At 42.4% G+C, this 18,073-nt stretch overlaps 1 protein-coding gene and 2 long non-coding RNA genes across 17 annotated transcripts in view; 2 read left to right on the forward strand and 1 right to left on the reverse strand.

The window, feature by feature from the left end:
- The window catches only part of LOC123510015 (ecotropic viral integration site 5 ortholog-like), a 115,166-nt gene extending 109,407 nt beyond the window's left edge, over positions 1–5,759 (forward strand). For 10 of the 11 annotated variants that reach the window (XM_045264700.1, XM_045264701.1, XM_045264702.1 and 7 more), the window contains 2 exons: positions 63–164; positions 3,189–5,759. In XM_045264700.1, coding sequence (XP_045120635.1) covers positions 63–164; positions 3,189–3,623 — 537 coding nt within the window. In that variant the 3' untranslated portion in view covers positions 3,624–5,759. Of the gene's footprint in view, positions 1–62; positions 165–1,884; positions 1,910–3,188 lie in introns of all 11 variants that reach the window. The other variant, XM_045264705.1, reaches the window with a different exon arrangement.
- On the reverse strand, positions 158–1,601 carry LOC123510017. 2 transcript variants are annotated; one of them, XR_006676353.1, is made up of 3 exons: positions 1,467–1,601; positions 745–1,313; positions 158–356 (listed from the first exon to the last, which is right to left on the reverse strand). It is a non-coding gene; the product is annotated as an uncharacterized LOC123510017 (long non-coding RNA). The 2 variants fall into 2 exon arrangements; XR_006676354.1 differs by having other exon boundaries at positions 1,457–1,589.
- A 5,029-nt stretch (positions 5,760–10,788) lies between the features above and the next one.
- LOC123510298 lies at positions 10,789–15,791 on the forward strand. Of its 4 annotated transcripts, XR_006676469.1 has the most exons (5): positions 10,789–10,946; positions 12,389–12,533; positions 14,514–14,607; positions 15,004–15,120; positions 15,749–15,791. It is a non-coding gene; the product is annotated as an uncharacterized LOC123510298 (long non-coding RNA). The 4 variants fall into 4 exon arrangements; XR_006676471.1 differs by lacking the exon at positions 14,514–14,607; XR_006676470.1 differs by lacking the exons at positions 15,004–15,120; positions 15,749–15,791 and adding an exon at positions 13,268–13,556 and having other exon boundaries at positions 14,514–14,554.
- The last annotated feature ends 2,282 nt before the right edge of the window (positions 15,792–18,073 follow it).

Consider the following 18,073-nt stretch of genomic DNA (forward strand, 5'->3'; position numbering starts at 1 on the left):
ATGTCGAAGTAGGCTCTGCTATTCATATCATTAACATCACTTACTCTGTGTCCTGCCTTCAGAATCAGGAGCTGGTGACTGAGGGCGAGGTGTCCCGAGTGGGTGGCAGCGAGAGTGACCAGGTGCCTCGGCTGCAGGACAAAGTGGCTGAGTTACAGGCAGAGGTGAGCAGTGCAGCCTCTCTCTGGGGCCTTGGCTTGACTAGAAACTGTGGTGCAGTGGTGGATGCTGCTGGGTAGTGCTTACTGAAACCATATTTTGGGAGTAGATGATCTAACAATTAATTCATTGCCAAGTCAAGCTCCCGTAGTTAACATGGCTAAAGAGTCAAGTAATTCATTGCCAGGTCACTGTTCCTGTAAGTAAACAGCTTTCATTTAGTCAGCACATTTCTATAGAAGTGATTTGAAGAGTTTAGTGATGAAGGAAAGTTAAGGAATCACAATTCATGTTTTGCACCAAATGCACAGTTCAGAGAAGTTGCCTAAATATTCCTGCACTTGTGTTTGAGTACAAATGAAACTTCTCTGATGGAACTTGTGTGATAAGCACATATGATTATGGAGTCAGTTTCTGTGACATCAAACACAAGCTTCACTCACCATTTAGACTCAACCATATAACTGATATCCATTGTCATATGTACTGAGTTGCTGCATCCAGTGTGTGGATGTAGTGTTACCAAGTCAGGCTTAATCTTCAGTCTAACCTCCCTACTAACGTGCACTCACTGTCTAAACACACCTCACCACTCATATTAGAGCTTCCACCACCAGCAGCAGCAGCAGCAGCAACAGCAGCAGCACTAGGCTCACCACACCTGCTTCATGGCTGATCCTCACCTCACCTCACCTTCACCTTGCACTCAACACCACACCTTCCACACCACTAAGAGACACATCATTTTCAGCATTTGGGAGGGTCATTGAAAAGCAGCAAAGAGGTAGCACTGTGTCAAGTGGAATACAGAAAGCATCAAAACTTTGCAGGAGAGAATGGATTTATCATCACCATTTGATTCAATTCACCTCAGTTGCCAGGGAATAGAAACAATGGCAACATATCCATTAAATCCTGCAACAACTGAGCTTTGTATTTTTCATCTGAAGGCTGCCCCCCTCTCTCTCTCTCTCTCTCTCTCTCTCTCTCTCTCTCTCTCTCTCTCTCTCTCTCTCTCTCTCTCTCTCTCTCTCTCTCTCTCTCTCTCTCTCTCTCTCTCTCTCTCTCTCTCTCTCTCTCTCAGCCCACAGATCCCACAGGATGTCCCCCACACAGTATGTTTACAAACCCCACAGTCACTTTCATAATCACATCTGTTAGGGAGAAAAAAAATCACCATTAATAAATATCAGCTGGAGCATTTTAAGGATTACTTATGCTCATGGTAAGACAAATGGTGATCAGTTTTGCGCTAACTTTTGATTAAACTGTTTAGAGATGTGTTCTGAAAAATTACCTGATCTCACCTCTGGTGTGTCACGTGTGCCAGTACTGGACAGGAATATGGAGACAGTGGTTGCCAATCCTTTGCCTCACCCTTTCACAATACAGGGAATGGGAGGGCTGTGTTCTTTCTGGAGTGGAATGTATAGCCAGGTCTTGTCTCTGAAATTTAATCAAGATTACCTCCTTATGGACATTTTCAAGCTGCAAGAAAGTTCAAGCTAAAACGGAGTGTTGTTTAGACCTCTACCATCACCCTCATCATCACATCACATCATCACACCACTACACTGTTAAAGTGACTGTCATGTCTCCTCATTAACCTAACATTACTGCCATGTCACCAAGAGTCTTAAAACACCCCACTAGTGCAATAAGCTTCCTGTCCTGTGTGTGATACCACTTTTTAACCCAAGTTTTCTAACACACTTGCACCTGCAGCCCTCCTCCAATAAGTAAGGACAGCGTAAGTGCTTTGGCATCACGGTTATGCATGACCTGAGTGTGTGAATGTTGTAGAGCGGCACCAGGCGTGTGTTGCATGGCTCCTCCCTCGCCGCTCACCCCCTTCAGTCCCTCATACTGCAATGATTTTTAAGTCTTGCCTGTCTGTCGTTTGATAATATTGAAACTCATCACCTCAAGCCTTGTTAGACATTGATTTTTTTGGTAGTTACACTTTACTTTTAAAATAAACAAATTTAGAAACTAAATGGATAATTAAAAGTATCTTTTGTATCTTAAAATAAGGTAGATTAGGGTATTAATTTCTTAGTTTTTAGTTTTTAATTATACATAAATAATGATTTAATAAACTGCATATAAGCATGTTGTATCCCCGTTTACTTCCCTTTAATTCACAAGATGAAATGCTAAATTTAATTAAAGTCTTATTATTACCCTCTTGCTATTTCCTGCTTTGCATGGAAGCATATAAAGCTGCATAGTAATTACTAATAAATCAAAAGAACTAAAGTAAAAGATTCTTATTTGGTTGACTCTTACAGCCCATCATTGACTGGGTTGTCCAACCTCAGTGCCTTCCCTCCTGTACAGACTCATGTCCCCGTACCCCACACACTCCCTGTTGCGACCTGTGGGAACTGCATGCATCTTGACCCAAAACTAATGTTAAGACACTAGTGAGAAATTGTGGAGTGAAACTCTGTAAGATCAGCAGGGCATCTACTAATATAATAAAAGAAACAGAGATGTGCATAGATTGAGGATGATGTACGTGTTGCGTTAAGAGAAAGTAAGAAAATAATCCAAATCCAACACCTTTCAAATATGTAACAGAAATAGTAAGTAATATAGGTTTTTCAGTGAAGGTTTATGTGACTATATATTATTTAACTTTGAAAGCTTCAAAGAGCTACCAACAAATTGGGATAAATCTTACTTATCACTATTCTATGTAGAAGATAAGAAGATTCCCAAACAAGTAAAGACGACCCATTCTTAGGACAAATACAGCACACATGAGGAGGAAATAAATGGCAAGTGTAGTGTAGTGCAGTGAAGGGAAAAGCAATAGAGTTAAAGTATTGATGGAAGTTAGAGATTCAACACTAGCAAGAATCTAGAAAAAATTTTATGGCTAGGAAGAGGAAGTACGAAGTCTAACTTGTTCCCTCACTGCATTCCTTTTGCCAAACTTTTAAAGGAAAGAAACAATTAACACCAATTACAAGCACACTGACAAAATCTGCCATCCCACAAAACTGACCGCCATGTCCCCACAGATTGCCCGCCTGTCAGCCATCAACCGGCGGCTCACCCGCACAGTCAGCCTCCAGCGGCTTGACGCCATCAGTGGGCCAGAGTCTGATGCCGACGACGCAGACGACTACAGACTCTACCTGGACGATGGTGAGCTGAAGGAAGGCGGTGCAGCGGCGGTGGTAGCAGCTGCAGCACTGGCAGCGGCAGAGGAGAGGGAGAGAAAGGCGTCCTCCAGCAGTGAGCTCTCTATCACGGCCAAGGAACGGAAGGTTTCCACCAGCAGCGAGCGGTCCATCACGCCACCCAACAGGGAGAGCATCACTCGCAAGACGTCACACACGCTGGCCGAGGCATTCCTGGAGCAGCTGCCGGAGGTGAAGACCAGCCCAGAGGAGGCGCCCGTCACCGCGCTGCAGAACGGCTCAGCACCACACCTAGAAATGGAGGCCTGTTAATGTGCCCTGCTGACTGAGGCCACCTCCCTCCCTTGATCTTGGTGAAATGGACAGCTTTAATCTGCGGCGGAGTGCGGCATGAGGAACTGGTGTGTGTGTGTGTGTGTGTGTGTGTGTGTGTGTGTGTGTGTGTGTGTGTGTGTGTGTGTGTGTGTGTGTGTGTGGTTAGAGGATGAATGAATGAGTGAAGAAAGAGAAGTGGAGGTTGTGTCTGATGATGATGATGCTCCCCAACACACCAGCTGACAGGAATGGTCTGTATCGCCATGCTGCCGCTCCTCTGCGCTGCCGTCACTCGCCGCAGCACCACTGGACCACTAGTTAGTTTGTAGCTATGACAAATGTCTTTATACTTTTTCACAGGCCCGAGTGGCCAGCCCTTGGCAGTACGAGTTGGTTTACTGGCCATCTGTTTATACTCACTGCCCGAGCTCCTTGTTGGGCCACCATGCTCGCAAGGAAGGCAGGGCGTGCAAATTTTGGCTCACATTTCTGTCGTCTCATTTGTGTGGAGTTAAGTATTTTTAGGCGACAGTTCCCAGGTTGCGTTGTAGGAGTTGCTGGACCAGTGAGTGAAGGTCCTGGTCAGCAGGTGGGCTCTCTGAGGTAACATGAAGAGAAAGTCAAAGAGAGAGAGAAACTATTCTGGGATTGAGAGGAACATTGGTAGCCTGAAAGGCCAGGATGCTGCCAAGTGACAGACCGGTGTCTCCCAGTACCATGTTGTAGCGGTCAGGAGAATCTGTGTGAAAATATTTTGACTTCCCGTTAGCCAGGTGAAACTTTACTTAATGCTCAGCGAAATAGTAAAGCTGGCTGGGACATGAAAAAAAGTAGAAAAAGATCCCTAAGGGTGAAGAAGACTGTAGCAATAGAAAAGCTTCACAAATATTTATAGGCACAATCAATGTCAAGCTGTGATGTTCTCCCTGAGCTCTCGCCTCTCCCTGAGGAGCGAGTGGTCACGATAACCAAAACAGAAGGTATTTATTTATTTAGGTTTCCATATAATGTGTACTTATGTTATGTAGACTTGTGTATATAATTATATATAAAATACATATATATAAATATATATAAAAAAAAGGAAAATAATAAGTTCATTGACATGCCGACAGTTTTAGAGCTCGTGTCCCTAAGTTTTCTGCGAGCAAGTGTTTTTTTATTGCGCCTCGAGCACCTTCGACGGGGAGTCCAGGCAGGTTTGTTGTTCCTGGGCTGGCGTGTGGCCTTCCTGTTCCTACAGACAACCAGTCCTTGCTGCAGTGTTCTCATGCCTCGGTGAGAACACCACCCATAGTGTCACAATCCCCTCACAGTCAACAGTGTACCACAAGGTGCAGGCCAAGGCTGCATGCCAAGCCAAGGGAACACACGAGCCAAGCAGGGACTCCCACCGTCTAATTGGTCTTCCTTGACACGTGATGGGGTGACAACCAGGGAAGTTTGGCCCAAAGAGGCATGTGTAGGGACCACCAGAGGACCAATCCATCACCACCCAGCGTGGCTAAAGTGGAAAACACCGCCAGTCAGTCCTTGAGTTGTGCAATAAGCTGCAATCAGTGCGCTGGTGCTAAGAATCCACTCTTGCAATTGTCACTCTGTCTTGCTTTGTAGCCGATCAATTCTTTTCTGTTACGGTTGTTCCTTTTCCCCCACAGTGACATCAGTGCAGAATAGTATCCTCTGTTTGGGCGCTAGTCAGCAGGTTTGTTGGCAGTGCTGGAGAGTTGCTCTGTGTGTGGCTTGTTAAATTTTGCTCCTGTTCATTCACTCTTAACTGCTGTAATTTGCAAAGCTTTCTAGGTCAACTCAAATCACTGGTGCACCCGTCTCCTAGTGATAGCATTGATTCAATACTCAATATTTCTATACTTTAAAATTTAATATATATTTAGAAAAGGCAGATTCACTTGTATGTGTTTGTGAAATGCAGTGCTGAAAGCAGACTTTACTGTGAGAGTCACAATGGTAACCTTGTACCACAACTAGAGATTTATCAAGACTGAATGAAGAATGATGTCTATTAGAAAATGGTAGAGAGGGATGAGGAATGCCATAAACATTCCACTGTAATGCAACTCAGATAATTTGTCATGAATTTCAATGATAATTAATTAAATATGAAACTATTTACTTTTGTATTTCACTTACAACCTTCATTACAGTGTGTGTGTACTGATAATGAGACTCAATGAGGAGAAAGTTATAACGGGAAGCTTCATTCTCATGCTTGCTACATTCTTAATCATCTATTCCTGTGTGTCCCTCCTTGCGCTACACCCAAACAATTCCTCTCTGAGCTGCATGAAGAGTTACTGGGGATGACAATTAAGCTCTACCACAGTTTTACAAGGCAATTCTTCCTTCCTAATTACAAAGTTCCTTGCTCTCAAATATTCTCCACCACCACCACCACCACCACCACTACTACTACTACTACTACTACTACTGGTACAAAGTCTTTTCCTCACATCTCTGGCTGATGATGACAGGTGAAGACAGGTGGGCGTGTTCCCTTTAATTGTTTTCTTGTATTCTTTAAGTTGCTATACATTCTCAGCCCGGTAACACCTGGAAGATAAAAGGTAAATTAATTAACAATACATAAGCAAATATATTCAAACATTTTGAGAGACAACTAAATAAAAAAAAATGTTAAAAACTAAATTTGTAGATTTTCTTTACACACACACACACACACACACACACCGCATAGTGTAGTGGTTAGCACGCTCGACTCACAATCGAGAGGGCCGGGTTCGAGTCCCGGGGCGGCGAGGCAAATGGACAAGACTCTTAATGTGTGGCCCCTGTTCACCTAGCAGTAAATAGGTACAGGATATAACTCGAGGGGTTGTGGCCTCGCTTTCCCGGTGTGTGGAGTGTGTTGTCTCAATCCTACCCGAAGATCGGTCTATGAGCTCTGAACTCGCTCCGTAATGGGGAAGACTGGCTGGGTGACCAGCAGACCACCGAGGTGAATTACAGAGAGAGAAAGAGAGAGAGAGAGACGAGAAGGCAAGGCAAAGGGGCGGAGCATACAGGGCGAAGCATGAGGAGTGGAGCTTGCAGGGTCGACTGGGAATTGCAGGACATGATCACGTCCATGAAAGACCGAGACTGTGGCGGATATCGTACCTGCTGTTGGATATTGTCGTACGCTGAGCTCTGAACTAAACTGAGACCCTAGTGGATATAATCAGGGGAGAATATTGTTCTTTGTAGTGGATATTGTCCGTCGCTTGGTTCGTTACGTGTTCTGGGGACGCGGTGGGTATTGTGGATGGTTTGGATTGGAGAAACGTGGCATGTATATGGATATTTGAATTAGTTTGATCTTATGGATATTGTGAATTGTTTGGCATGCTGAGGATGAAGTGTCTGTGTGGATAGCGTCTGTGGATATTGTGCTGTATATAAGGGGATAGCCTGTGTGTTTGGTGGCTGTAGCCTACTGTTCATGTATACTAGTATACTGCGCCTGTGTGTGTGTGTGTGTGTGTGTAATTCACCTCCTCGGTCGCTTGCTGGTCACCCAGCCAGTCTTCCCCATTACGGAGCGAGCTCAGAGCTCATAGACCGATCTTCGGGTAGGACTGAGACCACATCAACACACAACACACTGGGAAAGCGAGGCCACAATCCTTCGAGTTACATCCCGTACCTATTTACTGCTAGGTGATCAGGGGCCACACATTAAGAGGCTTGCCCATTTGCCTCGCCGCTTACCGGGACTCGAACCCGGGCCTCTCGATTGTGAGTCGAGCGTGCTAACCACTTCACTACGCGGTGTGTGTGTGTGTGTGTGTGTGTGTGTGTGTAATTCACCTCGGTTATCTGCTGGTCACCCAGCCAACCTTACGAAGAGAGCTCAGAGCTCATAGACCGATCTTCGGGTAGGACTGAGACAACACACTCCACACACCTGGAAAGCGAGGCCACAACCCCTCGAGTTACATCCCGTACCTATTTGCAGCTAGGTGAACAGTGAACAGGGGCTACACATGAAGAAGCTTGCCCATTTGTCTCGCTGCGCCCGAGAGTGCTAATCACTACACTACGTGGTGTGTGTGTGTGTGTGTATTTACCTAGTTGTAGTTTTACAGGGCCTGGGCTTTATGCTCGTGTGGCCCCGTCTCCATATCTACATTTATCCAATCTTACTTTAAAAGTGTGCACACTTGTTGCAGACACTACTTCTTCATCTAAACTGTTCCACGTCTCAATACATCTCTGCGGGAAACTATATTTTTTAATATCTCTCAGACATCTTCCCTTTCTCAGCTTTTTACTATGCGATCTTGTGCTTCGGGTGTCATATTCTTCTCTTAGGATCAGTTTCTCATTATCCACTTGGTCCATTCCGTTGATCAATTTATAGACTTGTATCAGGTCTCCTCTCTCTCTTCTTTGTTCCAAGGTTGGTAGATCCATAGCCTTTTAGTCTCTCCTCATATGTCATCCCTTCAAGTGTGTGTGTCAACTTGTGCTTTGTACGTGTTGTAGAAGAAATGTTTGTGGTAATGTAAGGTCTGCCTACACACACACACACACACACACTCTCTCTCTCTCTCAATCCGGATAGAGCTGGACTGCAGGCTGGTTCTGGCGGATATGGTTTGAGAGGTGAAGATAATATCTGCAGCAGAATATCCGGTATGGGGTGAAAATATCCAATGCGGGCTGGTCAGTGATACGGGAAGGGGAGACTTCGGGGGGGAAGACGCTGAAGGGAAGAGGAGGGGAAGGAGGGGGAGATGTGGTGGTGTCAGTTTTGTTATAATGTACTGTACTGTTTCTCTCTCTCTCTCTCTCTCTCTCTCTCTCTCTCTCTCTCTCTCTCTCTCTTTTTTTCTATATATTTTTCTTCGTTTGATTCTTTAGTGTATTCTGTTTGTTGTTGTTTTTGCTACAGCTACACTATTACTGCTAAATGTACTACTACTACTAGCAATAATTCTCCTCGTGTTTTTAAAGTGACGTGTTCCGGGGTGCAGTGGGAGCCAGCCTGGGTTCGAGTCCCTGCCGTGCCATGGCAAGTTCTCCGGTGGGACATGTCGGTAGTATGGCAGCGTTCACCCGCCTCACGGAACAATTGTCTTTTTTTTTTTTTTTCCTTATTCCATCTTTCCATCTCCAATTTCTCCCTCTTACTGTCTTACTTAACCCTCACACTTTACAACACAGAGAGTAACCATTAGTAATATTAGAGAGCAACACTTATCATTGATACCACCACCGCTACCGTCGCTGTTACTGCCGCTGAGTGACTATCTCGCAGCGCATACCAGCGGCCCGGCAAACGCCTACCACCACCACCACCACCCCTGCCGCCGCCGCCGTCGCCGTCCAGCGAGAGATTCAGCTTCGCGTCGCACACATTCTGCCAACTCAAAAACCTGCCGCCGCCGTCACCACCACCAAATGCAAAGCCGGACTGGTTGGTGGTGGAGAGTGGAGTCCCACAAGGTTCAGTGCTGGCACCAATACTTTTCCTTGTATATATTAATGACATGCCAGAGGAGTAAACAGTTATATTAATTTGTTTGCGGATGATGCGAAATTGTGTATGTGTGAAGAGTGAAGAAGATTGTGAAATTTAACAGGCAGATCTAGATAAGATTTGGGAGTGGAGCAAGAGGTGGGAAATGGAATTTAATCTGAGCAAAAGTCATGTGATGGAGATGGGGAAGAGTGGAAGACGGCCAAGAGGGTCATATAAGATGGGTGAAGGAGTAGTGTTGATAAAGGTGGAAAAGGAAAAGGATTTGGGAGTGATAATACAAGACCATGGGCAGTTTGAGGCTCATATTGATAAGATGTTTGGAGAAACGTATAATTTGATAAGAAATATTGGATTAGCCTTTCATTATATGGATAAAGATATGATGAAGAAATTAATTAGTACTGTGATTAGACCAAGATTGGAATATGCTGGGGTGGTTTGGTCCCCTTATAAAAAGAAGCATATAAGGAAGTTGGAGAGATTGCAAAGAATGGCAACAAAAATGGTTCCGGAATTGGCAGAAATGACCTATGAGGAGAAATTAAAAGAAATGAATTTGCTTACGTTGGAACAAAGAAGAGAAAGAGGAGATTTAATACAGGTTTATAAACTGTTGAACTGACTGGATGAAGTGGATAATGAGCAAATGATGTTGAGAGAGGAAAACTTAAATAGAACTACGAGATCGCATAGTAAAAAGATAGCCAAGGGAATATGCTTGAAAGATGTGAAGAAATATAGTTTCCCACAAAGATGTGTGGAGGTGTGGAATGGTTTGAGTGAGGAGGTGGTGTCAGCGAGGAGTGTGCATAGTTTTAAAGGAAAGTTGGATGTGTGTAGATATGGAGACGGGGCCACACGAGTATGATACCCAGGCCCTGTAAAATTACAACTAGGTGAATACAACTAGGTGAACTAGGTGAATACACACACACACACACACTCTCTCTCTCTCTCTCTCTCTCTCTCTCTCTCTCTCTCTCTCTCTCTCTCTCTCTCTCTCTCTCTCTCTCTCTCTCTCTCTCTATCTCTATATATATATATATATATATATATATATATATATATATATATATATATATATATATATATATATATATATATATATATATATATATATATATATATATATATATATATATATATATATATATATATATATATATATATATATATATATATATATATATATATATATATATATATATATATATATATATATATATATATATATATATATATATATATATATATATATATATATATATATATATATATATATATATATATATATATATATATATATATATATATATATATATATATATATATATATATATATATATATATATATATATATATATATATATATATATATATATATATATCTCTCTCTCTCTCTCTCTCTCTAGATATATTATTATATCGACTCTCTCTCTCTCTCTCTCTCTCTCTCTCTCTCTCTCTCTCTCTCTCTCTCCAGTGATGTATTCCCTTATTTGAAATGCTTTAAGGTAAATAAAATCTATAGATGAAGTGGAAGGCAGCTTTCCATATTGGAAAGTGGCGCCTTTCATCCGCCAATGAGGTGGTGAGGGCGGCTTGTGTGTATCATGACGTCACGCCAGCGGTCACGGCCCACGGGACAAGCGCTCAGCTGTCAGGCAGCAGCAGCAGCAGGTGTCATGGAGGGGCCTTGCTGGTGGACTGGTGGTAGAAATGTTTACGTTTTGTTCTTCATTGGACAAACAATGTGATGTGGACGTGTTGTGGTGCCTTGACGTGGGCGTCGCTGCCGTGAGCAGGATGGAAGGGTGAGCTGAGCGAGCGGTGGCTGGTGGGAGAGGTGAACGTTGAGGTTGATATGCCCAGCGTGAAAAGTGTGTGACTGGCTGAGTTTTGGTGCCTTGGGGTGGGCGTGGGATGTCTGGCGGGCGTGGTGACAGGAGTGGCCCTTGGCACACATCGTTTCACCGAATTAGTGTCAAATTTGATTAGTATCAAAGTTTGCAGATGATACTAAGATAGCATGTGCAGTACAGGGTGAAAAGGACAATTACAGAATACAACGAGACCTGGACAGGCTGATAGCATGGGCAGACAGGTGGCAGATGGAGTTTAATTCTGATAAGTGTCAGGTTATGCATTTAGGTAAAGACAACACAAACTTTAACTATGAGATGGAGGGATGTTGGCTAGAGGCAGTAGAGGAAGGAAAGGATTTAGGAGTAGTGATAGACAGGACTATGAAATTTTCAAAGCAATGTTTAGAAGCAAGAAATAGGGCAAATAGGATCCTGGGTTTTATAAATAGAAATGTTAGTTATAAAAGTAAGGAAGTGGTGCGTAGCTTATATAATTCCTATGTTAGGCCCCATTTAGAGTATTGCATACAGGCCTGGTCACCCCACTATAGGCAGGATATCAACATGTTAGAAGCAGTTCAGAGAAGAGCAACTAGGATGATACCAGCATTAAAGCGCCTGGAGTATAGAGATAGATTAAAGGAATTAAACATGTTTTCATTTGAGAGGAGATGTATAAGAGGATATGATAGAGTTATTTAAAATGTTTTCAGATACAAACTACATAGATGTGAGATCTTTCTTTACCTTAGAGGAGGGAAATAGGACTAGAAATCATGGCAGGAAGATTAGAAAGCAAGGCTGCAGGTTAGATATAAGAAAATATTTCTTTAGTCATAGAGTGGTAGACTTCTGGAATGCATTGCCAGAGACGGTTGTAAATAGCACTAGTTTGACAATGTTTAAAAACAGATTAGATAAGCACTTAAATTCATTAGATTTATAATTATGTATAGCACTGCATGATAGTTTTTATAAGAAATTTACTATAGTTAAATAAGACATGATCCCCATGTATGGGGACCACAAATTGTAGAGGATTTCGCTGCAGGACTTAGCCCTGTTAATGGGCCAAATATTTAGAATTAGTATATAATGTATTGTGTACTTGTAAGTGTATCTTTAAGTACTGATGACGAGGTCGCTGTGCGACTGATACAGGATAACCTAGATGGGCCCTGGTGGCCCTTTGTTATCCTATTATTTATGTTATGTTATGTTATGTTATGAATTTATCCCACGCTGCTGGACTTTGAGGAATGTTGCATGTGTATGTGTAGACGTTCCTCTATCTAATTGTGTCACTCGAAGCATAGACTGGTGTGTGTATGAGTGTGCTTATCTCCTATCTGTTCCTACATATCAGTTGATTTCTTTGTGTCTGCTTTCAGAGCAAGGAAGGGACGTCAGCTGCTGGCTGAGGCTGCTGGACCACTTGTCACCACTCCCTTCCCTTTACTTTGACGCTCAGTTGGTGGCCCAAAGGAGGAAGATGGAAGCATGGACAGTTAACCATCGTCAACTGTCGTATAGAAGGTAAGGGACAGTGTTCATTTACTTAGTTGGATGTAGAGGGTCTTCCTCACAGTTGTGGTGGTCCACTGCTGCTGTCAGTCAGAAAGTCCCTCTTCAGAAGAGCCATTTGGTCTGACACAGAGTTAGAGACTGCCCTGCAGTAAGCTAACTAACGTGTTCAGACTTATTCACTCCGATTTTAGTGGTGTAAATGTCATGCACTGAATAATGTGGATTGATTGTACCATACATGTGAACCCCCTGGAGGCTGACACCATAAGTTTCTCTCTCATATTTTCAATAGAGAGCTGTAATTGATCCACATCTGAGTGGATAAGTTGGTGTAAGTAGCGGGAGGTCTGAGATATATGTACGGTCCACTGTCACCTTAATAGCCAGTGCTAGGGGGTCGTCTTCCAAGCCACCTCATTTCTCCCACATGGTCGATAAAAAACTTTGTGTGTCTGTTTTACTAAAGCTTGCAAGGATGGGTAGCCAAGTTGAAGTAGGCAGAGGTCATTTGAGGTGGCCCTTCTGACAACCAATAGCTGTTTGATGGACCACATGTATTGCTTGGGAACAGGTTTTGCTTCAACGTTAAGCCAAGATTCACAACCGTATGACAGGGTGGGTGGACGTCACGGCTGCCTTCAATACTTTGCATTGCCTGTTCTCCTCACTGCTCTTGATGACAAAGTATTGAGTTTCTTTTAAGTGTGAGTGTTTCAGTACTCTTGTTTTACTTGGCATGGTAGTTCTGGATGTGGACAGCAGCACAGTGTCATCCATCAGGACTAACACATGGAGACGGGCAAGGCATCCATCAGCGCCACAGTTTTGCTTGAGAAGAGTTATTAGATCATTAACAAAAATAACAAACAGTAAGCAAGATGAGGAGCAGCCCTGACGTACACCAGTCGAGGCAGTGACAATTGCTACACCAACTAGCTATACATTGTGTTAACTTGTACACAGTGACTATAGCGAGCAACATTACCATCCCACAACCCAGTCTCTTCAAAATACAAAATAATGTGTTTCTTGGTAAGTTATCCTATGCGGGTAAAATATACAAAAGTAATAAAAAGCTGAAATTTGTTCCGTGTAGCAACATCTGTCAACAAACACAGTGCGACAATGTGTTCAAGGCATCCTGTGCCCACCACCTGGCTCCCTGCCTGCTGTCTGTCAGCCATGAACCAATGGCTTAGTCTGTTGCAAAGCACCATGCCACACAGCTTTGTCATGTTGTTGATTACTGTGAGGTTGGGTTAGGTTAGGTCGATTACTGTTATGCCTCCATCATTGTTAGCCAAAGCACGGGAACCTCACTCGGAAGTGGTGAAGAGTTTGGCAGTCACCCATGGCCTGGGATATGTTGCAGATATAAAAATCTTGTTAAATAGCATTGTTATACATAAGAGCCATGTCACACACAGAAAGATGATTGAACAACCCTGGCAGCACACCACACCCTTGCTAATGTCAATGAAATGGTCTCATGGTACACAAAACTCAAGGTAAAAATGTGTCCCAGTACTGAAGGGGTTAAAATAGTGAAGACTGTGGCCATGACATTAAACTTGTATCCTCTATAGGCCTTTCTTAATGTCAATAAAATGGTCTAATGGTAAACAAATCTCTAGGTAGAAGTGTGTCCTAGTACTGAAGGGGTTAAAATAGTGGTGGTGGTGATAGTGTCAATAAAATGGTTTAATGGTACACAAATCTCAAGGCAAAAATGTGTCCCAGTACTGAAGGGGTTCAAGAGTTGGTGGTGGTGGTGGTGGTGTACTTGTGTTCCCTTGAATTAATGTACACAATACTTGTCAGTGTATGCGTGGCCAACTTATAAATTGTCAGACTTGTGCAATGTCACCTTTGTTAGACGTGATTCTCTCTCTCTCTCTCTCTCTCTCTCTCTCTCTCTCTCTCTCTCTCTCTCTCTCTCTCTCTCTCTCTCTCTCTCTCTCTCTATTTATCCAGTTTGATTTATTTCAGATTGTGTTAAGATATGGAGAAACAGACCAAGGGAAGAGGAGGAAGGAAGAGGTAGAGAAAGATGAGAAGAGGAAGATAAGAAGGAAGGAATCAAGTGAGAAAAGATTAGGTAAAATAAGAATATTGTCATGTTAAAAGGTTAAATTCTCTCTCTCTCTCTCTCTCTCTCTCTCTCTCTCTCTCTCTCTCTCTCTCTCTCTCTCTCTCTCTCTCTCTCTCTCTCTCTCTCTCTCTCTCTCCCCCTTTCCTTCCTTCCTTCCTTCCTTCCTTCCTTCCTTCCTCCTTTCCTTTCCTCCTCCTCCTCCTCCTCCTCCTCCTCCTCCTCCTCCTCCTCCTCCTCCTCCTCCTCCCTCCTCCTCCTCCTCCTCCTCCTCCTCCTCCTCCTCCTCCTCCTCCTCCTCCTCCTCCTCCTCCTCCTCCTCCTCCTCCTCCTCCTCCTCCTCCTCCTCCTCCTCCTGTGCTAATACTATTACTATTATTACTATTCCAGTGTGACCTGTGTGACATTGACCTTTTGCCGCAAGACTCCCTGGCCTGCGACTTCACTGTGACCTGAGAGGAGACGGCCACTCAACGCTGAGGTCACACGGCTACCTTCCTTATGCAGGTCAGTGGTCTGGTGTGTGGTGTGAAGTGTGGTTAGGTTAGATGGGTTGGGTTGGGCTGGGTAAGATTTTGTGGAATTTTTGAGGCAGTTTGGCATGTTTGGTGGGTATTTTAAAATAGTTTGGCATGTTTTAAGGGCATTTTAGACAGTTTGGCATGTTTTAAGGGCATTTTAGACAGTTTGGTATGTTTTGAGAACATTTTGTTACAATTTGGCAGGTTTTGAGGACAATTTATAACAGTTTGGCTGGTTTTGAGGGTATATTAAGACAATTTGGGAGTTTTAAGGAAAATTGAAGATAGTTTGGCAGGTTTTAAGGCCATTTTAAGACAGTTTGGCAGGTTGTGAAGAGATTATAGGACAGTTTGAAATGTTTTGATGACATTTTAAGATACTTTGGCATATTTTGAGGGCATATTAAGACAGTTTGGCAGATTTTGAGTTCAATTTAAGACAGTTTGGCAGGTTATGAGGATATATTAAGAGTTTGATATATTTGAGGGCATATTGAGACAGTTTGGCATATTTTAAGGGCATTTTAAGACAGTTTGTTTGGTTGAGTTGCATTCAGTTCAGTTTACAACATAGTGAAGGTGACTCAATGTAAACAGTGCACCTCTCATTACAGGAAAGTCAAGCCAAGACAAGCCACGCCACAACACAACACAAGCCTTCTACAACACCTACAGCCATCAGCAACACCCAGAGTACAAGACAACACCTGAGCCATGAAGAAGAGTTAGGATAGATTAGCAGTTTGTCATGTTTTTTTTTTTTTTTTTTTAAGGACATTTTAAGACAGTTTGGCATGTTTTTATGGTATTTTAAGACCATTTGGCATGTTTTTATGGTATTTTAAGACTATTTGGCATGTTTTTGATGGCATTTGAAGAAAGTTTGGCTGTGATAATACCATTTTATTGACATTAGGAAGGGTGTATGGAGGTGACAATATCAATGGGCACAGTTTTCACTATTTTAATCCCCACATGAGTTTGTGAAGCAAGTGTTGGATTCTCAGGACAAAGATGCAGTGTGCTTGTTAAGAGATTCACTCAGCGCTCACTCAATCATTCACTTACTGAGCTCAGAGGAATGAAGAATGTGCATTGTTGCTGCTTGTGTGTCAGTCAAAGGGCTATATTCACAAACAATTTACTCTCACCACGACTGTTTTCCAAGGCCACAGAGATGACTGGCAGGGTTTTCAAGAGTGTTTCTCCAGTTAATAATGTAGAAATGTAGTCACTCTGCCTCTAGAACCATAAAACACGATTAAAAACGCTTTATTCTCCACCATGACTATTTTCCAAGGCCAGAAATGATTGGCAGGGTTTTCAAGAATGTTTCTCCAGTTAATATTGTAAAAATCTTGTCATTCTGCCTTTAGAACTCTCTCTCTCTCTCTCTCTCTCTCTCTCTCTCTCTCTCTCTCTCTCTCTCTCTCTCTCTCTCTCTCTCTCTCTCTCTCTCTCTCTCTCTCTCTCTCTCTCTCTCTCTCTCTCTCTCTCTCTCTCTCTCTCTCTTTATTATTGAAAGAGTTGGTTTGTAAGATTGTGTCACTTCAAAACCAAACATTTTCATCTTTGAATATTTGTTAACTTGAAAAATTGTTTAAGAATATTTTGTGAAGTTGAAAATTTGTTCAGATTTCCACAGTGAAGACTGGCCATTAATCCTCTGATGTTTATGGATCTTTGTTAATGGCAATGAAATGGTCTAATGGTACACAAATCTCAAGATAAAAATGTGTCCCAGTACTGAAGGGGTTAAATAGTGAAGACTGTGGCCATTGATCGTGTCACCTCCATAGACCCTTGCTAATGTGAATAAAATGGTCTAATGGTACACGAATGTCAAGGTAAAAATGTGTCCTAGTACTGAAGGGGTAAAAATAGTGGAGATTGTGGCCATTAATCTTCTGCCTTCTTTAGACCTTTCCAAGTGTCAATAAAATGGTCTAATGGTATCCAGATCTCAAGGTAGAAATGTGTCCCATTACTGAAGGGGTTAAAATAGTGAAGACTGTGGCTATCATTCTTCTGCCCTCTATAGACCTTTCCTAATGTCAATAATATGTCTAATGGTACACAAATCTCAAGGTAAAATGTGTCTCAGTATTGAAGGGGTTAAGATAGTGAAGAATGTGGCCATTAGTCTTTTGACGTCTATAGATCTTTTCTACTGTCAATAACATGGTCTAATGGTACACAAATCTCAAGATGTCCCAGTATTGAAGGGGTTAAAATAATGAAGAATGTGGCCATTAATCTTCTGACCTCTGTAGATGTTTCCTAATGTCAATAAAATGGTCTAATGGTACACAAATGTTAAGGTAAAAATTTGTCCCAGTACTGATGGCGTAAAAATGGTGAAGACTGTGGCCATTAATCTTCTGATGTCTATAAGCTTTTCCTTATGTCAATAAAAAATGTGTCTCAATACTGAAGGGGTTGAAATAGTGAAGACTGTGGCCATTAATCTTGTGATCTCCATACACCTCTCCTAATGTCAATAAAATGGTCTTAATGGTACACAAATCTCAAGGTAAAAATGTCTCCTAGTACTGAAGGGGTTAAAATAGGGAAAAGACTGGCCATTAACCTTGTGACCTCCATAGACCCTTGCTAATGTCAATAAAATGGTCTAATGGTATACAAATGTTAAGGTACTGAAGGAGTTAAGATAGTGAAGATTATAGCCATTATTCTTGTGCCCTCCATAGACCCTTCTTAAAGTGAATAAAATGGTCTAATGGTACACAGATCTCAAGGTAAAAATGTGTCCCAGTACTGAAGGGGTTAACATGCCACATTATCCCTTACACAGAATGATTATTTAGGTTACAACTTTGCCCACTAAGACTAAGGTAACAGTAATTGTAATGGGAGGCACTGCAAGGTTTTCTTCATTTTTCAGAATTCTTATTTATTTATTTATTTTTCTGTCAGCT

Source organism: Portunus trituberculatus, chromosome 28, assembly GCF_017591435.1.
Source record: "Portunus trituberculatus isolate SZX2019 chromosome 28, ASM1759143v1, whole genome shotgun sequence".
Lineage (NCBI taxonomy): Eukaryota > Metazoa > Arthropoda > Malacostraca > Decapoda > Portunidae > Portunus > Portunus trituberculatus.